The sequence below is a fragment of the Nothobranchius furzeri genome, chromosome 4 (genome assembly GCF_043380555.1).
Source record: "Nothobranchius furzeri strain GRZ-AD chromosome 4, NfurGRZ-RIMD1, whole genome shotgun sequence".
NCBI classification, from domain to species: domain Eukaryota; kingdom Metazoa; phylum Chordata; class Actinopteri; order Cyprinodontiformes; family Nothobranchiidae; genus Nothobranchius; species Nothobranchius furzeri.
The window spans coordinates 47,272,450-47,299,579 of NC_091744.1; the positions used below are offsets into that span (position 1 = coordinate 47,272,450).

At 46.7% G+C, this 27,130-nt stretch overlaps 1 protein-coding gene across 1 annotated transcript; it reads right to left on the reverse strand.

Moving 5' to 3' along the window:
- Positions 1-85: 85 nt before the first annotated feature.
- Positions 86-26,489, reverse strand: rnf141 (ring finger protein 141). Its single transcript, XM_054737481.2, has 6 exons — positions 26,064-26,489; positions 23,912-24,049; positions 20,175-20,283; positions 19,675-19,856; positions 2,946-3,053; positions 86-2,850 (listed from the first exon to the last, which is right to left on the reverse strand). The coding sequence occupies exons 2-6, from the start codon at positions 24,046-24,048 to the stop codon at positions 2,700-2,702; spliced, it is 687 nt and encodes a 228-aa protein (XP_054593456.1). The 5' UTR covers position 24,049; positions 26,064-26,489; the 3' UTR covers positions 86-2,699.
- Between the last annotated feature and the right edge of the window lie 641 nt (positions 26,490-27,130).

Consider the following 27,130-nt stretch of genomic DNA (forward strand, 5'->3'; position numbering starts at 1 on the left):
TAACCGTCTTGCTGATATGCCACAAATCACAAACAAATGGAGTTGGGTTGAAAATGGAAACTCTGAGATAAAACAGACACAGCACAACTTTTGAGTTTTTATAGCATAAATTTTCTGATAACATGAGACAGAAAATATGCAGAAAAAGATGCAGAATATAAAGTGGTTACATGGTTACAGCCTGGAACACCAAAAAAAAGCAGAATGGTGTAAAATCACCAGAACACGGTCAATGTACACTTCACATCCTGTTCATTATTACAGTAACAAGGATATTATTACAGTTTAGTTTTAGCCTCGATGATGAAGTCACTGCTACAGAGTTCAGGCTAATGTGACCCTTGAGTTACAGTAAAACAGAATTGTATCCCGTTTATGTATCAGGTGCTTTAAATGCGCAGCTCTGCTTTTAATATTTACAAGAAACCATGTATAGTCATGCAACATCAGCTCTTTGATCAGCTGCGCGTTTACACTGCTACAATAATAATGATTATGGTTCTGGTAGAAATTCACCCAACTCTGGTCCGTAGGTAACGAAAACGATTCACAAAGCAGCGCTCTCCATCCGTTACGGAGGTCACAGGGCCAGAAAGTTAGTCGAGTCGTTGCAGATGCCTGAACCCAGCTCTTGGTTTACAAGTCAGATTGTGTGAAAGTAGTGAGCCAGCCTTAGGAGAGGTTAACCGTCTGTGAAAGTAGGGTGTGACTGATTGGAGACGAGAACAAACTAAGCCAGACACTTCAAGCTTTGGGAAATGAGGAACAATGCAAATAAATGAAGACACGCTGTGACCAAACTCCAACAAAAATCCTAACTTAAACACAAGGTGTGTGATGGCTGCTCAACTTTAGGTTTTTTTCTCACAATTATGTCTCCAACTGTCCCAGCCTGAGCACAAGCAAATGCTGCAACTGATTTAAGCTTCTCCACACTTTAAAATTGATAGAACCATTAGTGGATCCTGTAAGCTCCAGTAATGATTTTTCATCAAACATTTCTATAAAAAGGTAGCATTTAGACTGATGTAAGGGGGGTGAGGGGTGCCGTTACCTCCCTGGTGCTTCGGTAGAGAACTCAGTCTGGAGTTAAGGTAATCTGAACAGAATGCTGCGGGGAACGACAACTTCTTAAATCATGCAGAACGATATCTTGTGTTAATTAACACCTTCAATTCAGTGAAACATAAATGTATTAAACTATAGTGACGGCACATATAGTTGTTGTAGGTCTAAAACGTTGTTCCTGCATTTGTCATCATTTTCACCATGTTACATAACTCAACTGTACTGGACATCATTCAGTCTTTCTACACACGAATTAACAATAAAAACAATCAAAAAGTTAGAGTTTATTTATTGTAAACTAAAGAAGTTTCATTTAGTTTTAATTTTGGAGATAGCAGGTTTTAGCCTTACAGCAACAGTCCAGCCTAAAAACCAGACAGACTGTAGCAGAATCTGCTCTGCAGGTCGGTCTAGCCACGCCCCACTGAGCCTCAGCAGGTCTACCGGTCGCCTAAACTATTTTAGGTCTGTCCAATCACAGACCACTCTGTTTGCAGAGACGGGCTTAGTGCTAGAGCTGCAACGGAGAAAACCTACAAAGATGACATCAGCTTGTTTGGCATCAACTTTGGACGATTTAAACTTGGGCTTCTTTAGAGACATGAGCAGATAAAGGGACCTTCCACCAGACGCAAAATAACCTCCGCAAACGAGAAAACACTTGGTTTAAATGAACAAGACCACAGTTCTGCTGAATGCCAGGTTACACAGAAGGGCTGCTTCTTACGCTTTCATTACAGATGCAGGCATGAATGTGTGTTACTAGTGCAAAACTACTGTAATCCCACAATAATCAGAATAAATCCTTTCTGACAAATGTATGTGCAAAAAAATATTTATCTGAGTAAAACAGAAACTAGAAGAACAGCTTAGATAACAGAGACGGGCTAATAAAACACCACATTAAAATCAGGTTGACCCATCAGGGCTCACATGGACCTGAGCAGGCAGGTTTCTGCAGAACCAACCGCCTCACACCAGAGAGAACAAGGAACGTGTTTGGTGCCTTAGATTAGCACTTGAGGCGCTAGGAAACACATTTCCTTTAGCTTTTTCTCCATCAAGGTCATTATTATTGGGATAATGTTCTCTACTGCTGCAAAGATGGGTCAGCCAAAATGCTTATCCAGAAGAATGGGTGCCAACAGGCAAATGGAAATAACACTTCTGTGCTGAAGCAAACATTTCACAAAATATCAAACAGTTTATGTAAAGTTTAGCCATCAGGATGTGAGGATCTGCCCTGTTCTTCAGGGTTTGTTGTACAAAGTGCTCAGACAAACCAGGCCTCCTCTTTAGTTTTGTCCTGTACGCTACTGTGTGTACATTAGCTTAAAGCAGGCAGGAAAAATGTTTTATGTTTGACAGCAAAGCACACACCTGCCCAGAAGACAACATATGTAATACTTGAGGTGCAAACAGCGTCCTGACTTCAGGAGAATCATCTTCAACGTTTCTAGTTAAAAACACAAAACAAAACCTCACATTTAGAATTTTTAAAGAAAAAAAAAAGAGGAAATTGTCTCAATGAAGCCGACATGATGTGTGTTTTAGTGTGTAAATCAGACTCATCAGTAGTCATTCTTCTTACTATTTGGCTCAGAAATTGTGTGTCTGTGTGTGTGTGTGTGTTAAGGCATGTGTGGGTAGCCCACATCATCAGCCAGGTTGAGGATGTAGTTGGCCATGTCATTCTCTGTGGGAAAGTCAGACATCACCCACGATTCGTTGGCAGCGGTCACTTGCAGACGACATATGGGACAGTTTTGACTCTGTCCACTCCTGCACAGACAGAAAAGTGTGTGTGTAACGACCACAGCTTGTCGTGTGAATCCTATGAGCTGCTGAGGCTAAAGTTTAGATTTGTATCACTTCACCATTTATCAATGCATTTCTGACAGAAGCTGTGTGCACAGGGCAGGATGAGGTCAGCCTTTCCATCCATACAGATACAGCACTCCTCTTCATCAGTCAGCTGCTTCACTCTGTGGCGAGAGAGAGAGAGAGGAGAGAGAGAGAGGAGAGAGAGAGAGAGAGAGGAGAGAGAGAGAGCGAGGAGAGAGAGAGAGGGGAGAGAGAGAGAGGAGAGAGAGAGGAGAGAGAGAGAGAGAGAAAGAGGAGAGAGAGAGAGCGAGAGGAGAGAGAGAGCGAGAGGAGAGAGAGAGAGAGAGAGAGAGGAGAGAGAGAGAGAGCGAGAGGAGAGAGAGAGAGCGAGAGGAGAGAGCGAGAGAGAGAGAGGAGAGAGAGAGAGAGCGAGACTTTTTTGACTTTTAAATTATTTTTCTTTACAGATCAACAATCAGCGTTAATGACTGTAACTTGTTTTCCACTAATAAAACCAGGAAAACTGATAAACCCACAGTTTAGAAGTTGATCTTTAGGGAGCCCTGTCCATCCAGCAGACAGAGCACCTGCCCGATCCCCCACACCGCTCTAAACAAGTCCAGGTTCCCAGTAAGTTCGATCTTTAAGCGAGCTTCCACCAGGCCCTTCAGACTCCGCTCAGCATCAGTCCAGCTCTGTCCCAGCATCTGTTTTTTCTGGTTTTCCAGATGGCTAGTTTTGCACATGCAAATAAAAAGTTAATTAACAATCTTGTCCGTTTTTTTCTGACACTGTACTTGGGCCCGAAAACAAATAAGGGTAGGGTAAAAGCCTCCCCCAGTGCAATGACCCACCGTTCTAAAACCCTGAACATCCTTGATAACCTAGAACATGCTACCACCAGATGCTCTAGGGTCTCTGTTTAGTTACAACAAGGACATCCCTCCCCGGTGCTTGGATCAAAGCGGGCTCTGTGTCTGTTCGTAGCTAAAGCTCCATGTATGATCCTCCACTGGAGGTCTGCCATCCTTTTTTCCACTGGAGACTTATACAGACTCCTCCAGCTGCCCCCAGGGGCATTGTCCGCAGCAAACACCTGAGTCCACCTTGACTCCTAACTCCTATTGATAACCTTCACACAAGTTTGATAGATCTGTTTCTTCCCACAAGACTGGAAGGAGCCCAACACTGGCGTGTTCGGGTTCAGCAGTAATCCACTCTCTTGCTGCCCTCCCTCACCAGCGGCTTTAACCTCCAGAGATGGAAAAACGTACTCACTGTCATCATCCCATTGGTCAGATAGAGTACAAGTCTCAACGAAGGCTCTCTGCGACACAGACAAGGACCTCCGTACGTCCTCCACCACTCTCTCCATCACTCTGGTGGACCTCACATCCACCCGCTCACCAAGGGTTCCAGCCGGGATCTTCAGTAAGTGACCAAACTTTACAATCCCAGCACCAGTGAACTTCCCTTTCAACGCAGACAAAGTTAAAATGTCAGCTCGAGAGAAGGTCATTGTCAAACAAGGGTTCTTGTAGCAGCCATGTCCCTGGTCCCGTGTCACACGTTCTGGAAACTGTCAGCAGCTTAAAAGAGTCCAGCACTGCCGAGTAGAACGGACTAATCCTTGTCAGATCCACAAACTTCAGATTCAACAGGAACAGGTGTTTGTTCAGCCCAAGCCGACCAACCTTCTGCAGCAGGAGATGCGCCATGGGCAGCCAGCAGAGTCTGTCACCATAAAGAAGCTTCTGAGCTGTCTGTAACCTGAAGGCTGGAGTTCTAGACACCACGTCTATTAGTCCTTGTCCTCCCTCTGACACGGGTAGGCAAAGAGCCAAAGCTCTGATCCAGTGGTGACCAGACCAGAAGAATTTCACCAACAGCTTCTGAACACCTTCCAGCAGACCCGGTGGTGGAACCAGTACAATCAGTCTGTGCCACAGAAACGAGGCGACCAGGGTGTTTGCTATCAGAACCCTGCCCCTATAGGACAGCTGAGGGAGAAGCCATTTCCATTTAGACAACCGCGCCTCCACCTTCTCCAGCACCTTCTCCCAGTTCTGTTTCTCAAACCTTTCCCTACCCAAGTACAGGCCTAGTGTTCTAATACCTCCCGTTCCCCACCTCAGCCCTTCTGGCAGAGGCGGGACATTACTAAGGTCCCACCCCCCACTACACATGCCTCACTCTTGTCCCAGTTAACCTTAGCTGAGGATGCATTCTCATATAAAAGTAAACTAGATCTGAGTTCTTGTACATCCTGCTGATCATGGATAAAAACATTCACATCATCTGCATACGCAGACACAACTAAGGGAGGAGTAGAGACAGGTAAAGGTAGGTGTAGACCTTTCAGCCTGTTCCTTAGCCGACATAGCAGCGGTTCAATAGCTAAAATATACAGTTGTCCTGAGATGGGACAACCTTGTCTGATTCCTCTTAGAACTGGTATGGGTTGACTCAGGCCCCCCGCTACCTTCACCATACAGCTGACATTCCTATACAGCATCTTAATCCCTTCCAGAAAGGACCCCCCAAAACCAAAAGCCTGTAGCGTAGAGAACAGGAACTCATGATCAACCCTATCAAACACCTTTTCCTGATCAATAGAGATGATACCTGCATTTACATCATAAAGGTTACAAACATCAAACATGTCTTTCATTAAAAATAAATTGTCCATTCGTGACTTTCCTGGTATACAGAAGGACTGATCATCTGGGATCAGACCTCCGATGAATCCCTGAAGTCTATTAGATTGGAACTTAGAAAAAATCTTATAGTCTGAACACAACAAGGAGACTGGTCTCCAGTTTTTTAGTTGGGTTAAGTCCCCTTTCTTCGGCAGCAGTGACAGAACGCCCCGCCTACATGCAGGAAGTGCTCCTGTCTGAAGCGAGTCTCTAAAAACATCCATCAGGTCTGGTCCCATACTGCTCCAGAAGAATTTGTAGAAGTCAGCAGGTAAACCGTCAATCCCCGGAGATTTACCTGCAGCCATCTGGGAGACTGCCGTTGTTAGCTCCTCCATGGTTATGTCTGCATTTAAGATTCCCTGGTCTGCTGTGGACAAGGAAGGAAGCCCCTGCAACAGCTCTCTGGCACAGTTCACATCACATGGGGCGGCTTTAAACAGGCTGGTATAGAAAACTACTGCATGCTTCCTCATCTCCACTGGGTCTGTGGATAACTGTCCATCTGGGAGACGAAGGCCAACCATTTGTTTTTTCTGGTTTGAAGCCTTTTCCAGGTTAAAAAAGAAGGATGTTGGAGCATCCATGTCCTGTATTGTGGTGAGACGAGCCCGGATCAAGGCCCCTTTGGCCCTCTCTTGCAGGAAATGCCCAAGCTGTTGTCTTTTTTGGTCTAATGTGTGCTGCTGTTGAGTAGTAGAGAGTCTCTGGTACCCTGATGTCCTTCTCTAGATCTGCTATAGTCTTTTTTTGTTTGGATTGTAGACCCCCGCGTGTAATGTTGACAGAAAACTCTAATTTGTGCCTTCCCTTGTTCCCACCATTCACTGACGGTCTTAAAATCATTCTTTCTGGACCGCCAAGCCTCCCAGAACAGCTTAAAATTGTAGCAAAAGGTAAAATCGTGTAATAACTTTACATTAAAGTGCCAGTAGGATTTTGTTGTCCCAACAAATTGAAGCATCAGTTCAGTTATAACCAAATGATGGTCTGTGAAAATAGCTGGGACTATTTGACAGTCCATCACTCGAGAGAGAAAGGTACCAGAGACATAAAATCTGTTTAATCTAGCAGCACTAACTCTTCCACCTGACTTTTTGACCCATGTGTATTCTCTACTTGATGGATTCTTTAATCTCCACACATCCAATAAGTCTGTTTTTGTTAGGATTTTTGACAAAAGGGTAGAAGATTGAAGATGTGGTTCCTCCCCAGATCTATCTGAAGTAAAATCAGTACAACAGTTCCAGTCTCTGCCCAAAATGGTACATTCGTCAGCAGTAATGCTACTCAACTCCTCCCCAAGTATGTTAAACACCTCTCCCCTCTCTGATCCCTGGTTGGGTGCATAAACACTAATGAGATTCATCATAAAGCCTTCTAATGTGGCTTTGACCCATAGGACCCTACCCTGCACTACAGTCGTTACTGATATAATGTTTATCAGCAATTTAGTGGGAAATTAAAATAGCTACACCTGCACTTGTGTTTGTGCCATGATTTAGGAAGCATTGACCTCTCCACCCCAGCCTCCAGTCTAATTCGTTTTTAGCATCACTGTGTGTTTCTTGTAGAAAAATAACATCCAACTTTTTATCTCTAAAAACTTCCTTAATCAAGGCACTTTTCTGTGGATCCCTCCCCCCATTTATGTTCAAGGATGCAACTCTCATGCCCTTCATACACAAGGAAGATGAGAGAATAGCCCAGATCACCAGCAGAAAAAGAGGCACCCAGTGATTCCTATTCATGAGTCCTATTTTATAATCTTCCCTTTCTTCCCCACTTTAGTCCACCCTAAACTTTTCTTTAAGCTCAAAACATGTTTCTTTAAACGGTAACGTTTCTTTTCATCTAAACGATCCAGGCCCACCTCTTTCTGCAGTGTGGCGGCCGACCTGATAAACTTTACAGCATCAGGAAAATATTGCTGTAAGTCCATACGTTTCATCCAGAAACTCACTGATCTCTTCCAGAGTACAAGCTCTCCTCCAGCAACTCACTGTCTGCTACCAAAACATTGTCTGAGTCCAAATCACACTCATTAACCACATCATTTACAGAATCGCCATGGCAACCAGCAGCAGGCAACCCCGCCCCCTCCGCTTCGCTCTCTGGTTCCACCTGCCTCTGCTCAGGAACCTGTGCATCCCGACAGTCTAGCTGTCTTCTGCTAGTTACAGCCTGTATTCCTGCCTTTTGGCCTGTTCCTACCTCATCCTCTAGCCCTTCCTCTGGTAAACGACTAAAGAGGCAGACGCGTCACCAGTCGGCTCTAGGCCTCCATGTTCCGCCTGTTCTGGCTGCTGCTCCACTGGGTCAGAGCCAGTACCGGCTTTCGTTCCATCCAGAACTGAAAAACTGCCGGCCATTGTTTTTGTCCCTGCTGCGCCCTCGCTCTCTCCCTGCGGGCCACCGGTCATGGTGTCACTCACCGTGACACCGGGCCTGATCCCCGCCAGAAGAGAGGGGACCGCGGGTTCTGCCTCGGTCTCCGCTCCTGGTCCTGCTGCATTTTGTCGGTGGGGACAAGTTACACGCTTGTGACCCACATCTCCACACTCAAAACATTTCATCACACCAGAACTAGCATACACCATGTAATACCCTTCCTCATGCTTCACTCTGAATGAGACGTGCAGCATTTGTGATGGAGAGTAAGTACATGAACACCTGCCTCCGCAAGGACTGGACATGTCTCAGTTTATCGTTTTTACACCCCAGGCTCACCGTACGGAATCCACTCGCCATTCTCCCAAAACGCCTGAGCTCCCGCTCCAGAGCAGAGTCAGGAACAAAGGGAGGAACTCCTGACACGGTGATGCGGGTAGACAGTAGCGCTAATGGAGAAAACTGTAAAAACTCACCACTTACATGAATCCCATTCTGCACAAGCTGATCCACCTGCTCCTGACTCGAGAAACACCACGAGCCCTTTGTTCATGCGCGAGGCAAACAAAATGTTTCCATGACCCACCTGGTCTCCAACCGCCAACAACACCTGTTCCACCGGAGTGGAGGGCAGAGGCTCGGCTCTTGCTCCGTGTCTCAAAGACAGGGATGGCGTCGGCACAGAAGAACCGCAACAAAACCACACACAACCTCCAAACACCAAGGAAAGCAAGAAAGGTTGAAAAAAGTTATCTGAAAGAACTTTTCCACCTCCAGAAACAAACAAATAAACAACTTTATCCACCACTCTCACAGCCACTCGCACGGCCCTCACCACCACACACACACACAGAGAGAGAGAGAGAGAGCGAGAGAGAGAGAGAGAGCGAGAGAGAGAGAGCGAGAGAGAGAGAGCGAGAGAGAGAGAGAGAGAGAGAGAGAGAGAGAGAGAGAGAGAGAGAGAGAGCGAGAGAGAGAGAGAGAGAAAACAGTCAACAGTCAGGACCCGTCCCACCCACACATAGGGAGGCGACCCTCTAATTCACCGGGGTAAACCCCAACAGCATCCTGAAACCCGCTGGTGGACACAGACAGCTAGGGATACAATCAAGCTGAAGAAAGACTCCTATCAGGGCTTTTTGGCCTGTGGGACGCCAGAAGCAGCTGATAGGTAGATCCCCTGCTCCTCCACATCGAGAGGTGCCAATTGAGGTGGCTTGGGCATCTAGTTAGGATGCCTCCTTGGGCGCCTCCATGGTGAGGTTTTCCGGGCACGTCCAACCTGGAGAAGACCTAAAGGAAAACCCAGGACACGCTGGAGGGATTGTCTTTCAACTGGCCAGGGAACGCCTTAAGCCGGGCGGACACGGTGCAACTTTTTTACTCGTAGCACTCGGCTTCAGCTCAAACTGTATGACTTCCTCGCAGGACAGATCTCACGAGTCATGTGCTCACACTGTACGTCTGGTAGCAACACGTCGGACCTAAAAATATGCTAAAAATAGCCGTTTTTACACAACACGTCAGACTTTTTTGTCTAGTTTTGCCTGTTGTCCTTCGGGAGTGCTGCAGGAGGCCACACAGGGATTTATGGGGGTTGGATGAGGAAAACGATATAAAGTAAATCTGTGTTTTGTGATCAGTTTAATTTGACATGAACATGACAAACATGCTTTCTTGACAATCTGTGAGTAAAAAACGTGTAGAAATTTAAATGAACAATGTGTGTTATTAGGGAAATAGCGGGCGAGCGGCGTTGATGCAGGATTGCGCATGCGCCGTAAGCGGTTCTGATACTTTTTGGGTCGCAGCTGCTCGCAGCGCCGCTTCAACAGTGCGATACCCTCACGAGGGACGAGCAAAATTTCAAACACACCAGAAGTCCGTGCGAACTCACGATTGCTGATCGGTAGCTGTCGTGTACACTACACGATGCTCGGCGCAAAACTCGCCCCGATCTCGTGGATCCTCGCACGAGTGGAAAATCGGCTCAAAACAGTGAAAAAGTCGCACAGTGTACGCCCGGCTTTAGGGTTACTCCAGAGGAGCTGGCCCAACTTGCTGGGGAAAGGGAAGACTGGGCCTCCCTGCTTAGGCTACTGCCTCCTCGACCCAAGCCCGGATAGGCGGCCAAAAACGAATGGATGGATTTATGGTCAAGTACGGGACCAGAATTTGGTTTCACACATGGGTCACACGAGTTTTACGTTTTTTGGACAACTTTTTTTCAGACCTCCTCCCTAGAGGTCCGACTGGGATTGAAGAGACCCTACGGACTGATTGGCCAGCTGATATTTCCACCCACCAACTCCGTTTGGCATGTAGAATCATTCAGTGGGGTATTCCTGCATGTGCGATTCATTTTCATCCTGGATACCGTTGAGTAAACGGTCTTTAGCACAGAGCTGCCACTCAGTGTAAATGCAGAAAGAGAGAGAGATGTGTGTATGTGTGGCCCTTTCTTCAGAGCAGCAAACTGCATGAAGCTCTCGCCCCAGCGAGCCGGCAGACAGCTGCACAGTGGAAGGAGAAAGTAGTGTGTGTGTGTGGCCCACAGCAGGGGAGGACAAGAGTTTAATGAGGACACACACAGCAAATTACACTCAACAAAAATATAAACGCAACACCTTTGTTTCTGCTCCGATTTTTCATGAGATGGGCTTAAAGATCTAAAATTCATTCCAGATACACAATATTACCATTTCTCTCAAACATTGTTCACAAATCAGTCTAAATGTGATAATGAGCACTTCTGCTTTGCTGAGATAATCCATCCCACCTCACAGGTGTGCCACATCAGGATGCTGATCTGACATCATAGTGAGTAGTGCACAGGTGTACCTTATACTGCCCACAATAAAAGGCCACCCTGGAATGTGCAGTTTTTTGCTTTATTGGGGGTTTGGGGACTAAGAAGCGGTCAGTATCTGGTGTGACCACCATTTGCCTCATGCAAATTGCAGATTGTCAATTGTGGCCTGTGGAATGTTGGTCCACTCCTCTTCAATGGCTGTGCAAAGTTGTTGGATGGTGGAAACTGGTACACGCTGTCGTATACGCCGGTCAAGCACATCCCAAACATGCTCAACGGGTGACATGTCCAATGAGTATGCTGGCCATGCAAGAACTGGGACATTTTCAGCTTCCAAGAATTGTGTACAGATCCTTGCAACATGGGGCCGTGCATTGTCTTGCTGAAACATGAGAAGAAGAAGAAGATGAAAATATCATTTCTATAGCGCCTCTCAAGATGAAAATCACGAGGCGCTTCAAAAACAAAAAATGCAAAAATATAAAAAAGCATTTAGAAAATGTTTAAAAAATATATTGAAAATGAGCAAAAAATAGGCAATTGTGATTAAAAAATGTTAAGAAAGAGAGAGAGTGAACAGGAAAGAGGGAAATCAGTGGATCCTGAGGAAGGTGGAATAGGTGGGGAGAGCAGAATAAAGAGAGAGTGGTGAAGAAGGTCATACAAAAGCCAGCTTGAACAGGTGGGTCTTCAGCTACTTTTTGAAGGAGACCACTGAGTCCACTGATCTCAGGCTCAGGGGGAGAGAGGTCCAGAGTCTGGGGGCCACAGCAGCAGATGATCTATCACCTTTGACCTTTAGCCTGGTGCTGCATAACCAGTAGGCTTTGGTCACTGGACCTCAGGGACCTGCTGGGGGTGTAGGGACTAAGAAGATCACCAATGTAAGATGGTGCTTGTCCATGTAAGGCCCTATAGACCAGAACCAGGATCTTGAAATGAACCCTGAAGTTGACTGGCAGCCAGTGAAGCTGGAGGAGAAGCGGGGTGATGTGGGTGTGTTTGGAGGACTTGGTCAGAAGCCGAGCACAGGCATTCTGAACCACCTGTAGACGGTTCAGGGAGGTTCTGCTCAGACACGTGAAAAGAGAGTTACAGTAGTCTAAGCGTGAGGAGATGAAGGTGTGGAGAACTGTCTCAAGTTCAGAGCAGGACAGAATGGGACTCAGCTTAGCAATGTTCCTGAGATGGAAGAAGGAAGAGCCAACAAGAGAACTGACATGAGAATCCAGGGTGAGAGCTGGGTCAAAGGTCACGCCAAGATTCCTGACAGAAGGTTTGGTGAGAGAAGCAAGCTGACCAAGAGAGTCTCTGACTTTGGGAACCAGCTTGTCTGGGGCACAGATGAGGATCTCAGTCTTATCTTCATTCAGCTGTAGAAAGCACCCAGCCATCCAGGCTTTGATAGAGTCTAAGCAGGTGTGTAACAGCTGCAGCTTAAGCCGGGCGTACACTGTGCGACTTTTTCACTTTTCTGAGCCGATTTTCCCCTTGTGCGAGAATCCAAGAGATCGGGGCGAGTTTTGCGCCGAGCGTTGTGTAGTGTACAGGGGGTTACGAGAGGCGATGAACACCACGTGACCAGCTACCCATCAGCAATCATGAGCTCGCACGGACTTCTGGCGTTTTTAATATTTTGCTCGTCCCTCGTGAGGGTATCGCACTGTTGAAGCAGAGCAGTGAGCAGCTGCGACCCAAAATGTATCAAAACCGCACACGGCGCATGCGCATATCCCTGTATGTCCTCCTGCAGCACTCCCGAAGGACAACAGGCAAAACAAGACAAAAAAGTCTGACGTGTTGAGTAAAACTGCTATTTTTAGCATATTTTTAGGGCCGACGTGTTGCTACCAGACGTACAGTGTGAGCAGTCAGATCGCATCTGAGAACTGGGTCGTGCAGTGAGCACATGACTCGCGAGATCTGCCCTGCAAGGAAGTCGTACAGTTTGAGCTGAAGCTGAGTGCTACGAGTGAAAAAGGTTAACAGTGTACGCCTGGCTTTAGACATCTCATGGGGCTTAACGGAGATGTACAGTTGGATGTCATCTGCATAAAGATGGTAGGAGATTCCTTTGAAGGAGCTCAGGATGTGCTGAAGAGGAAGCAGATAGAGGAGGAAGAACAGAGGCCCCAGCACAGAGCCTAGTGGGACACCATGGGTAAGAGAGGTGGTGGAGGACCTAAACTTGGAGACGGCCACAGAAAAGGAGCGCTCAGAGAGATAAGAGGAGAACCACTCCAGAGCAGATCCTGATAGGTCTACCCAGTCTCTCAGCCTCTCCAGTAGCAGGTGATGGTCAACAGTGTCAAAGGCTGCAGTCAGGTCCAGCAGGACCAGAACAGAACAGTCCCCTGCATCACTGTGAGTCAGAAGGTCATTAGAGACCCTAAGAAGAGCTGTTTGAGTAGAATGAGCTTTACAAAAACCTGACTGGAAGCTATCATAGATGTTATGTTCATCAAGAGCAGCTGTGAGTTGTTTAGCCACAACCTTTTCCAAGATCTTGGAGATGAACGGTAGTTTAGAGATGGGTCTGAAGCTGCTATGGAGAGAGGGGTCGAGACTCGGTTTTTTAAGAAGCGGGTGGATTGCAGCGTTCTTAAAGTAAGCAGGGACCTGACCAGAAACCAGAGAAGCATTAATAATGGAGAGCACGCTGGGACCGATGGACTGAAAAGCACTTTTAAACAAAGATGAGGGTAAGATGTCGAGGGGGCATGCAGAGGTCTTCATAGAGTTAACTAGTTTGGTTAACTCAGGCAAAGAAACAGGAGCAAAGCTATCTAGGATGATGGGCCTGGTTGGAGTCGGGAGAGGCGGCGATAAGGCTGAAGGAGAGATGCTAGATCTGACCTTATTGACTTTGTCCACAAAGAAAGACAGAAAGTTCTCGATGTCTGCAACAGTGGATGGAGGCTGTAGGAGAGGCAGGAGAGACGATGCTGCTGATGGTGTTAAACAGCACCTTGGGGTTCCCTTTGCTCTGGGACACCAGGTTAGAGAAATAGGAAACCCTACCGTCTCTGACTGCAGAGTTAAAGGATGTCAGAAGATCCTTTAAGTGCAGCAGATGGACGTGGAGATGGGTTTTCTTCCACAAACGCTCAATTTTTCTGCATTGACGCTTCAGGCTGCGAAGGCTGTCATTAAACCAGGGAGTAGGGTTCACTGCAGGAACTGATCGGGTTCTGACAGGACAGATGTTGTCCAGAATGGAGAGGCAGTGCTCGTTAATCTGAGAATTTAAGGAATCTGGGTCGTTATCAGAAGAACAGGGTGGATCAAAAGCAGCAGACAAATTGCTAGGTGTGCCCTCATTGAGAAAACGAGAACTAACCATACGGCGAGCAGGAGGTGGGGACGCAGAAACTGACAAGTTAAAGAAAATGCAATAGTGATCTGAAATATAAATGTCCTCAGGACAAACAATGTCAGCATTTAGACTCAGGGTAAAAACAAGGTCCAGAGTGTGCCCCCTGGTGCGTGTGGGGCCAGAAATATACTGGGTAAAGCCGAAGGTGTCCATAAGGCTGGAGAAATTCATGGCAAAGAGATCAGAGGGATCATCAACGTGGATGTTAAAGTCACCAACAATCACCAGTCTGGACAGCTTCACAGTGGAGGATAGAAAGTCACTAAACTCCTGAAGGAAAGAACTGTTTGGACCAGGTGGACAATAGACCACAGCACAGTAGAACGGGTCCTTACACCCGACTTTAATCAGCTGCAGTTCAAAGGAAACAAAGTGACCAAAAGTTGTAGAGCTACATGGAAGATGCCGGTCTCTGAAAACAACAGCTAGGCCTCCACCACGACCAGAACCCCGGGGCTGGCTAAGAAAAGAATAACCACTCGGGCAGAGTTCAATCAGACCAGAATAATCAGATGTTTGCTGCCAAACTTCAGCCAGAAACAGAAAATCCAGGTTTTTAGAGTGAATTAGATCATTGAGCAGGAAGGTCTTATTGTTAACAGAGCAGGTATTTAATAGAGCCATGCTGAGTGAGGTGGAGGAATCAGAAACTACAGAAACAGCTGGAGTTAGTGGATGTAAATTAGCAGGGTTAGATCCACGGTGTTTATAAAAACCACTTATGGAGGGAACAGGAGGAGAAACCACTGAGGAATGAGGATAAACCGACCTTAAAAAACTTGGATGGATGAACCGCGTCGCAACGCAGCCTGGCGGGAATGCGGAAGTGGCGCTCAGGTCACCAAACAAAGGACAAGAAGTTAGAAGATCGCGCCGATCGCGACCAGATAAACCATGCTTTAAAAGAAGTCTTATTCTCACCTGGATTCCTGCTCGTTTACCTCTTTTCCTCCAACATTTTCCCGGGACCGGACAAACATCGCTAGAGGCGCGCAGCTCTGGATCGTCGTTTGGTTCCGGGCCAGTGCGCCACTCAGGTAAACAAACAGGATGGTACATCCTCGGTGCATCTTGGGCGATCGTGAACGAACGGAAGGTCAAAAGAGTCTGGCGATCATAGGAGATGGTAACAGGGACACTACTGAAGAGGATCGCAGACAGGAGCAAGGTGGAAAAGAGGAGCTTAGTGGAGAAAAGTTTGAAAAAGTGGCCGGTGACTGCGGCTAAGCCAAGCACAGGCGCCATCTTGTTGCCGACCGCGAGGTAATGTTCATGGATGTATGGCACAATAATGGGCCTCAGGATCTCATCACGGTATCTCTGTGCATTCAAAATGCCATCAATAAAATGCACCTGTGTTCTTCGTCCATAACAGATGCCTGTCCATACCATAACCCCACCACCACCACGAGCCACTCGATCAACAACATTGACATCAGCAAAGCGCTCACCCACACAACGCCACACATGCAGTCTGCCATCTGCCCTGAACAATGTAAACAGAGATTCATCCGTGAAGAGAACACCTCCAACGTGCCAGACGCCATCGAATGTGAGCATTTGCCCACTCAAGTCTGTTACGGCAACGAGCTGGAGTCAGGTCAAGACCCCGATGAGGACGACGAGCATGCAGTTGAGCTTCCCTGAGACGGTTTCTGACAGTTTGTGCAGAAATAGTTTGGTTATGCAAACCAATTGTTTCATCAGCTGTCTGAGTGGCTGGTCTCAGACGATCTTGGAGGTGAACCTGCTGGATGTGGAGGTCCTGGGCTGGTGTGATTGCACGTCGTCTGCGGTTGTGAGGCTGGTTGGATGTACTGCCATATTCTCTGAAACGCCTTTGGAGACGGCTTATGGTGGAGAAATGAACAATCAATGCACGAGCAACAGATCTGGTTGACATCCCTGCTGTCAGCATGCCAATTGCATGCTCCCTCAATGCTGGTGGCACCTGTGGCATTTTGCTGTGAGACAAAACTGCACATTCCAGGGTGGCCTTTTATTGTGGGCAGTATAAGGTACACCTGTGCACTACTCATGATGTCAGATCAGCATCCTGATGTGGCACACCTGTGAGGTGGGATGGATTATCTCAGCAAAGCAGAAGTGCTCACTATCACATTTAGACTGATTTGTGAACATTGTTCGAGAGAAATGGTAATACTGTGTATCTGGAATGAATTTTAGATCTTTAAGTCCATCTCATGAAAAACTGGAGCAGAAACAAAGGTGTTGCGTTTATATTTTTGTTGAGTGTATAAAAAAAATGTGGTTCAGTGTCTCCAAAAACAACACAGCTCATGCCCGCCTTTGTTTATCTTATGATGGAGGACACCATAGACTTTCCTGCACGTCTTAAATGCTGTCCACAGGCTCATGCATTTCTGACCAGTCTTTTCGAACTACACGTGAACACTACACTCTCCGTATGAGACTGAACTGATGCTATCTTCCCCCAACCGTACTGACCATAATGTTTAAACTCCTTAAAAGACACCATCCTTTTACAATCCTGCTACGTTTGTCACAATTAGCTGTGCTTTTACCATCTTTCTACACCCATCATGTCCTGAACACGGTGAGATAAGATTTTGATAATGTGTGTGAAGTGTGTTTACCCTTAAGAAGCACACAGACTCTGGTGCTGCGCGCAGCGTCACTTTCTTTCTCAATGGACAAGTAAATGTCTTCATCAGATATCATATTACTCTTCAGATTCAGAGTCAGCCATTACCAGATAAAGAGTGTTGTCAACAATAAACAGACTTGTCAGCATCGTAAGTTTCTCTTCTCTAATATATAATAGTATTCGCACTCTGTGAGCTCCACTCGTCTCCTCTTCTCAGTCGGGAGCCTCCCAGCGAGGGGCGGCTTTCAAACTTCATAAAGTCCACAAAAATTTCAGTAGAAACACCCAAAAGTGTTTTTCAGATTGAAGTTACACATCTCCACCATCTTCTGGTGTAAAGTAATAACTTTATGAGGGTTTATATTAGCAGCTGTGGCTCGGTAAACGCAATATTGCGACTTTGGGGCTTAAAGACTTAATTTTTCTGTTCTTCTCAGCAAGTCTTTCAGTTATAAGCTAGTGCTTTTTTATTAATATTATATTTTTTCATGGCCATAAATGCTATAGTTCTAACTATGGACATAATTAATTTTAGTGTTTCGGTTTTCGGCCTTGGTTTCCTTATTTTCAGTTTTGGCCAAGAATATTCATTTCGGTGCATCGGTACTTGAAAGTGAATCAGTAATGGATGAACATCCAGGGAATACACTTCTGAAAATCCACCTGTTGCTTCAGCAGACAGAAAACAGCAAAGTGACTCAACTACTGACACGTCATATTATTTTGCTATTAGTGTATTAGTGAGTTCCTGCTGGCAGTCAGCGGATCACTGCAGTTGTTCCTGGACAGTTTCCAACCAGACTAGGGGAGTGTGTATTTGCAAGGATCTGGCGATATAATATACTTCACTGTGCAGGAGCGACAATAAGAATATACTGCAACACTAAAAGATAAGACTATATTTGCATTTTTAAAGTCTTAATTTAAATTGAAAATGAAAACTCGGGCCAGTTGCTTCCAAGACACATCCAGTGTGACCATAAGACCTAGTTATTCCATTTGAAAGAAGGGTGTAAGACTGCTGCCACCTAGCTGTGGGAGTTTGAATTTTTAGATTCTGAACTTAACCAACTCCTGAATCATAAATATGTGAACCGCTCTGTCTAAAAATCTAATATTTAACCAAAGTTAATCAAATAAATTAAGAAAACAATTAATATATAAAAAAGTTAACAACAATTAAACATACAAAACAGGTAAATAAATAAATACACACCAGTTGACAATAAGCTGTTTTTGTTTTTATTGATTTTTATTCGATATTTATTTTATTATTATTCTGTTTTTTATGTCCTATTCAGCACTTTGGGCCTCCGCTAAGGTGGTAGAAGGTGCTTTATAAATGCATAAATTAAACTGAATTGAATAATGTTTAAAAGTATTTTGAAGCTGATTTTGTAAAGGAACGTAAATATATACATTTAAAAAAACTTCTGCAGCACCGGGTTGCCCGTGGATGTGCCTGACTTTAAATCAGCTCTGCTAGAGACATACTGAACGACCAACATATCGGTTTGTCCTTATTGCAGTGGAACTGAAAAAATATAACAAAAACAAAATGGAACAAAAAGATATTTAGAAAGCGTTGAAGTGTTTTAATAAAGAAAGAAAGAAGACAATCTTGGCGCTTCTCAAGATAAAAATCAAGAGGTGCTTCACAAAAAAAACTATTCAAGTATAAAAAATATTTAAAAATATGTTTAAAATGAGAAAAAAAAATACAAATTTTGATTAAAAAATAATTATGGAAGGAAAGGGAGAGAGAGTGAACAGGAAAGAGAGAATTCAGTGGATCGCTGGGAAAGCGGAATAAGTAGAAAGAGCAGAACAAGGAGAGGGTGAAGAAGGTCACACAAAAAGCAGCCTAACAGCTGAGTCTTCAGCTGCTTTTTGAAGGAGACCACTGAGTCCACTGATCTCAGGCTCAGGGGGAGAGAGGTCCAGAGTCTGGGGGCCACAGCAGCAGATGATCTGTCACCTTTGACATTTAGCCTGGTGCTGCACAACCAGTAGGCTTTGATCACTGGACCTCAGGGACCTGCTGGGGGTGTAGGGACTAAGAAGATCACCAATGTAAGATGGTGCTTGTCCATGTAAGGCCCTATAGACCAGAACCAGGATCTTGAAATGAACCCTGAAGTTGACTGGCAGCCAGTGAAGCTGGAGGAGAAGCGGGGTGATGTGGGTGTGTTTGGAGGACTTGGTCAGAAGCCGAGCACAGGCGTTCTGAACCACCTGTAGACGGTTCAGGGAGGTTCTGCTCAGACACGTGAAAAGAGAGTTACAGTAGTCTAAGCGTGAGGAGATGAAGGTGTGGAGAACTGTCTCAAGTTCAGAGCGGGACAGAAAGGGACTCAGCTTAGCAAAGTTCCTGAGATGGAAGAAGGAAGAGCCAGCAAGAGAACTGACATGAGAATCCAGGGTGAGAGCTGGGTCAAAGGTGGCACAGATGAGGATCTCAGTCTTATCTTCATTCAGCTGAAGAAAGCTCCCAGCCATCCTTATTTCCGCCATCTTCCCAAATTATTATTCACTGAAAGTGTTCCGATATTACGTTCATTCACGAAGAACCCCCGCTGTCACGGAAACAACCCCCCTCCCTCGATCACAGAGACTGGTGAGACGCTTGCTCCGGCAGCCCCCCCGGACCGTCGACACACGATGCTCACCTCCGCTGACTCAGTGACGTAGAAGGCGGATTTATTGCGACATGACTGTTCAGACTGCCGCAGCTTTCAACAACATCAGATATGGATCACAATCAGTACCACATATGAAAGTGACATGGATTTGAAAAAAATCTGATTTGTGCTGTTCAGCCTGTCATGTGTGTGTGTGTGAGTGTGAGAGAGTGTCTTTTCCCAACCCGACTAACCTCCCCATCCACATGCTGGCCTGACAGGAGTCTGTGGAGGACAGTGGTGCAGACGGGTACTTCATGGGTCCATCTGCAGTCAGAACCTCAGCAGCTTGGCTGGTGATGTCACGGTACAACTGGATGAACTGGTACAGGTTCATGATCCGTGATGCTTCCATCGTACCCGCCTCTTTGTTGATCTATGAAAAAAAAATGAAAAAACACAAGCGACCTAGCGTGATGGATGTTAGGAAATATGAATGAGTTTTTAACAAATCCTCTACTCTTTCGTTACAGTAAGGAGGGAACTTCTCTAATTATCAGGAACATAACTTGTTTATTTTTCTGCCTTCCTCACATAAACCCCGGCTTAATATTAATATTTTTTGTTTTTCATTTTTCAGGTATGTTTTCTAATCTAAAAACTGAAAGAAAAAAAAACTTGATGGGGAAAAAACCTCTGAAGAATCTAAAAATTATTTTAAATGGCTCTACTCATCACTCAGAGGTGTAGACACCTTGGTGCAGACGATTCTGACGGCCACCTTCCACAGGGCGGAGGAATCTGACCCAGGCTGCACTTCAAACAGCAGGTGCTTCTGCTGCCCAGCTGCTAACATGGCCGTTCTGAGGAGACAAAAGTTTACAGTGGCTCACTACAGCAGCACTACAACGCTGAAAAACGATACAGATACCCTCAATGTTACCATTAACACAACTTCTGTCCTAATAAAACAGTGTGTGTCTCATCATCCACACTCCTTAACTGGTTTGTTTTTAATTATTTTGTCTTTACTACATGTAAACATCATTTCTACATGAATATATATATATAATTTCAGAAGTGTGACACTTCCTTTATTTTATCCTGTATGTCTGAGAGCATTGCACCGGACCCTTCATGTTCCTCCTGCGGGTGGTGGGTCCACAGTTGGACGAGCCCATGTATCCGGTTCGGGCTGGGCCCGGCCGGGCCCCATGGGCGAAAGCCCGGCCACCAGGCGCTCGCTCACGGGCCCCAACCCCAGGCCTGGCTCCAGGGTGGGACCCCGGTAACCCTCCGGGCCGGGTACTCCGACTCTTCATTTTAACCGCCATGAAAGATCCTTCGAACCGTTCTTTGTCTCACCCTTCACCTAAGACCAATTTGTCATGGGAGACCCTACCAGGGGCACTAAGTGCCCCAGACAACATAGCTCCTAGGATCATTAGGGCACTCAAACTCCTCCACCACGATAAGGTGACGGTTCAAGGAGGAGGACGGTTCAAGGAGGAGCATGTTCCCTTGCCATCTGATCCAACTCACCACCAGGTGGTGATCAGTTGACAGCTCCGCCCCTCTCTTCACTCGGGTGTCCAAAACATACGGCCGCAGGTCAGATGATACGACTACAAAATCTATCATCGACCTGTGACCTAGGCTGCCCTGGTACCAAGTGTACCGGTGGGCATCCTTATGTTCGAACATGGTGTTCGTTATGGCCAAACTGCGGCTTGCACAGAAGTCCAATAACAAAACACCACTCGAGTTCAGATTAGGTGGGCCGTTCCTCCCAATCACACCCCTCCAGGTCAAGCTGTCATTGCCCACGTGAGCATTGAAGTCCCCCAGCAGGACAATGGAGTCCCCTGATGGAGCACTATCTAGCACTCGTCCCAGGGACTCCAAAAAGGGTGGGTACTCTGAACTGATATTTGGCCCATAAGCACAAACAACAGTCAGGACCCGTTCCCCGACCCGAAGGCGCAAGGAAGCTACCCTCTTGTCCCCCGGGGTAAACCCCAACACACAGGCAGAGAGTCTCGGAGCTAACAAAAAGCCAACCCCAGCCCTCCGCCTCTCACCCGGAGCAACTCCAGCAAAGTAGAGTGTCCAACCCCTCTCCAGGTCTCGGGTTCCAGAGCCAATGCAATGTGTCGAGGTGAGTCCGACTATATCTAGCCGGTACCGCTCAACCTCTGCCACAAGCTCCGGCTCCTTCCCCGCCAGCGAGGTGACGTTCCATGTGAGGGTCTGCTGGGAACGCCTGGCAGAAGAACCTGTCAAGACGGTCTTCAACTCCCACCTCCGGCAGAGCTTTGACCACGTCCCGAGAGCAGTGGGGGACATTGAGTCCGAGTGGGCCTTGTTCCACTCTGCGATTGTCGAGGCGGCTGTTGCTAGCTGTGGCCGTAAGGTGGCCGGTGCCAGTCGTGGTGGCAACCCCCGTACCCGCTGGTGGACACCAGAGGTTCGGGGAGCCGTCAGGCTGAAGAAGGAGGCCTACAGGGCGTGGCTGGTCTGTGGGTCTCCGGAGGCAGCAGACAGGTACCGGATAGCCAAGCGGGGTGCAGCAGTGGCAGTTGCCGAGGCAAAATCTCGGGCGTGGGAGGAGTTTGGTGAGGCCATGGAGAAAGACTATCGATCGGCTCCAAAGAGGTTCTGGCAAACTGTCCGGCGCCTCAGGAGAGGAAGGCAGCAACTCGCTCACACTGTTTACAGTGGGGATGGGGAGCTGCTGACGTCAACTGAGGCTATAGTCGGACGGTGGAAGGAATACTTTGAGGAGCTCCTCAATCCCACCAATGCTCATTCCGAGGAGGAACCAGAGCTGGGAGGCCTGGGGATGGACTGTCCGATCTCGGGGGCAGAAATTGCTGAGGTAGTCAAACAACTACACAGCGGCGGAGCCCCGGGGGCGGATGAGCTTCGTCCTGGGTATCTCAAGGCTATGGATGTTGTAGGGCTGTCATGGTTGACACGTCTCTACAACATTGCGTGGTCATCGGGGGCAGTTCCTAGGGAGTGGCAGACCGGGGTGGTGGTCCCCATCTTTAAGAAGGGTGACCTGAGGGTGTGTTCCAACTATAGGGGGATCACACTCCTCAGCCTCCCTGGAAAGGTCTACGCCAAGGTACTGGAGAGGAGGGTCCGATCGATAGTTGAATCTCAGATAGAGGAGGAGCAATGTGGTTTTCGTCCTGGCCGTGGAACTGTGGACCAGCTCTATACCCTTGCAAGGGTGATGGAGGGGGCATGGGAGTTTGCCCAACCAATCCACATGTGTTTTGTGGATTTGGAGAAGGCTTATGACCGTGTCCCCAGGGGCACCCTGTGGGGGACGCTCCAGGAGTATGGGGTGGGTGGCTTTCTGTTAAGGGCCATTCAGTCCCTTTACCAGAGGAGCGTGAGTTTGGTCCGCATAGCCGGTAGTAAGTCGGACCTGTTCCCAGTGAGGGTTGGACTCCGCCAGGGCTGCCCTTTGTCACCGGTTCTGTTCATCACTTTTATGGACAGAATTTCTAGACGCAGCCGTGGTGTGGAGTGTGTCGAGTTTGGTGGCAGGAGAATCTCGTCTCTGCTTTTTGCGGATGATGTGGTCCTCCTAGCTTCATCCAGCTCTGACCTTCAGCTCTTGCTGGGTAGGTTCGCGGCCGAATGTGAAGCGGCTGGGATGAGGATCAGCACCTCCAAATCTGAGACCATGGTTCTCGACCGGAAAAGGGTGGCTTGCCACCTCCGGGTCGGGGGAGAGGTCCTACCTCAAGTGGAGGAGTTTAAGTATCTCGGGGTCTTGTTCACGAGTGAGGGTAGGAGGGATCGGGAGATCGACAGGCGGATTGGTTCGGCGTCTGCAGTGATGCGGACGCTGAGCCGATCTGTCGTGGGGAAGAGGGAGCTGAGCCAGAAAGCCAGGCTCTCGATTTACCGGTCGATCTACGTCCCAATCCTCACCTATGGTCATGAGCTTTGGGTAATGACCGAAAGAACGAGATCGCGGATACAAGCGGCCGAAATGAGTTTCCTCCGTAGGGTGGCCGGGCTCAGCCTTAGAGATAGGGTGAGGAGCTCGGACATTCGGGAGGGACTCGGAGTAGAACCGCTGCTCCTCCGGATCGAAAGGAGCCAGTTGAGGTGGTTTGGGCATCTGGTCAGGATGCCTCCTGGACGCCTCCCCGGGGAGGTGTTTCGGGCATGTCCTGCCGGCAGAAGGCCCCCGGGTCGACCCAGGACACGTTGGAGAGGTTACATCTCCAATCTGGTCCGGGAACGCCTTGGGGTCCTGCCGGAGGAGCTGGTGGACAAGGCCGGGGAGAGGACGGCCTGGAGCTCCCTAGTTGGGATGCTGCCCCCGCGACCCGGACCCGGATAAGCGGAGGAAGACGAGACGAGATGTCTGAGAGCTGGAGGGCTGGGTTTAAACTGCCGGGGGGAATAACGGGCAGACGGAAGCCAGCACACATTAAACAGCTCTGCATCTTTAACACAACTTACACATCATTGAGTTCAGCCACTCTTCCCAGAAACTCCTCGTAGGTGAGGTAGCCACTTTCACGGACCAGCCCAACATGTTTCACCAGCTTCTCAGGCAGATGGTTCATCACCGCCTGACCTGAGATCTGCTGGCCCATCCTGAAAAGAGCAGAACTTAGAAAGTGGCAGAAGCAGAAAGGAACACATCATGCAGCTCCATGGAGCCAGGTGGAAATCCTAGTTCCAGAAATCAGCTGCAGCTACTTTGGAAGGGTGAGTATTGATGGTATTGGACTAATCTGGCTCAACGTGGTCATAACAACACTAAAACGAAAAGAGTTCATTGTTCTGTAAGAAGTTAAAGAGCACACGTGTAAACATTTCAGCTCGATAAGGCTGTTATTAGAGAAGGGTGTGGTTCATGATTACGGCTGCTCCAGCTGCTGGGGTCACATTTCTAATTTATAGACTGAAAAATAAATAATTACACAAAAACATATATCCACAGGACGTACGTGTGTGTGTGAACATATTTTTAATTTAAGCATTTCTAAACCCTAGACTCTGGAATTACGCATAAATGAATGCTTTATTTCTGTTAAATATTCTGTCAGCAACTCCACCTGCAGGTGGATCACTGACTTCCTGACAGACCGTAGGCAGTGCGTGCGGCTGGGGAAGAATGTTTCCACCACTAAGACTATTAGCACAGGATCTCCACGGGGCTGTGTACTTTCTCCTCTGCTCTTCTCCCTGAACACAAACTGCTGCACCTCGAGCCATGACTCCGTTAAACTGATCAAGTTTGCGGATGACACCACCCTCATCGGGCTCATCTCTGACGGTGATGAGTCCGCCTACAGGAGGGAGGTGGAACGGCTGGTGTACTGGTGCAGCAGCAACAACCTGGAGCTCAATGCTCAGAAGACAGTAGAGATGATTGTGGACTTCAGGAAAGTCACAGCCCCGTCTCTCCCCCTCGTCCTGACGGACACCGCCGTCACCACTGTGGACTCCTTCCGCTTCCTCGGAACCACCATCACACATGACCTTAGGTGGGAGCCATCCATCAGCTCCCTGCTCAAAAAGGCCCAGCAGAAGATGTACTTTCTGCGGCAGTTGAAAAAGGCCAAGCTGCCGACCCAGATGATGGTGCAGTTTTACTCGGCCATCATTGAGTCCATCCTCACCTCCTCCATCGCTGTGTGGTACGCTGGAGCCACAGTGAGGGACAAACATAGACTGCAGTGCATTGTGCGCTCTGCTGAGAAGGTGATTGGCTGCAGCCTTCCATCTCTCCATGACCTGTACGTCTCCAGAACTCGGGGGCGTGCAGGTCGGATAGCAGCTGACCCTTCTCACCCAGGTCACAGACTTTTTGAGCCGCTTCCCTCAGGCAGGAGGTTACGGTCCATCCGGACCAGAACCTCTCGCCATAGGAACAGCTTCTTTCCATCTGCCGTTAGACTTGTGAATAGATTATAAACACACAACCATGCTGGTCTTCTGTACTCGACAAAGCGTCACGTTATCGGCCATGTTACCATTACCTGCCTTTTTTTATAGCTGAAAGTTTTATTCTAGTTTTTTTTAATTATATTTTATTCTATTTTTAATCTTATTATTCATGTTATATGTAGCACGTTAGTACCGAAGCAAGTTCTTAGTTTGTGAATTGTTTGTTCACTGACAATGGCAATAAACCTATTCTGATTCTGATTAAATCTATTTTGGACCTACTGGTGCTAGAGTAAAACAGAAACTGGAGCTGAGTCCAGAGCAGGACTGTTTGACTAAAGTGAGCACTGTTCAAAAAGGTACCGCGTTCATTCTGACTTGCTTACAGTAAAACAGACATAACCAAGTTTTCCGTTTACAATATAAAAATGTTGATTGAATAAACTACGGCAGTTTTTTTATTTCAGCCATTTAAAAAGGCTAAATCTACATCACGTACGACCCGACAAAGTAAGCGGTAAATATCAGAGATTATAATGTTTGTTGACAATTTCTTTATTTAAGGAATAATCCAGATTAAATTCACTGTTTTACAGACGCGCGTAGGTGCTTTAAGCGCACCTTTACCAGTCAACATGCAATGGGGGAAATCTCCCAAACTCTAAAAATGAAGCTAACTTGTTATTTTCTGAGAAAGCCACAAGCTCGAACTCACCTCGCTTTTAACTCCAGAAAAAGGAGCTGAGGCCAAACTCCTTTATTAGCCTTCCCCGTTAGCTTCAGTTGCTACAAACAGCGGCGCCGGCTAATGACGTCAGCAAAAGTCGCACCCAACAATAAACAGACAAGATTATTAACCCTCTGATGCATGAATTATGAAATCTTCAACCATGATTTTTTAAACAATTTTTTTCATTCATCTTTAGGTGTGAATGAAACAAATTTCAACAAATATTTTTTGTGACATTTTGTTAATTTACAAATAATTTATTACATGTCCACCTCAGTGGACAGCGTGCATTCTGAACATGAAATATGTTGGATTGCCTTACTGAAGTCCAAAGGGAGGGGCTCACATGCAATAAAGTCTTCAACAGCTGTGCTTAATAGCAAAAATAAATAAATAACAATTTTGAGTACCTGTCCACTGTAGTGACCATTATGCATCAAAGGGTTAAACAGTAGTGTTCCTTGTTACCGCAGTTTGGTTCTCATGCAAATGTTCTAAAGGAGCACTGATTATTATTCTTGTTGGAACAAAACTTTTATAAAAGTGATAATTTACTAGTTTTGGTTGGATTATTTCAATTAAATAAAACTTTAACTCAGAGGAGATTTATATTTTTCTCCTCTCACCTAAAGGAGATCTGTGAATGATTGTAGAAAAAACATGTTTAAAGATCAAAACATGTGGAAAAAATGTGTATAAACAACATTAAGTAATGTTAGAATTTCTATTTAACATAAAAATGCTAACTCTAAGGATGTTTCCAGAGTCCGTCAGAGCGCTTCATTATACGATATGATCCAATATCATATTAATTAAGGGCCCTGCTGCTCTGCCAGGGACATGCACTTCTTGTTATGCACCAGAGGATTTGTTTGGACATTAATGCAGCTCCAGTGTGCACCCCCATCACTCATGCATCAAAATGACTGGCTCAGTTGTGGGAGATGCGCTATTACTTTTGTAAGTGATCCGGGTTAACGTGGTGAAATTATTAGCAAAAAATTGGAAAAATGTTTCATTTTGAGTATGTGCCTCTCAAAATTTTTCATAAA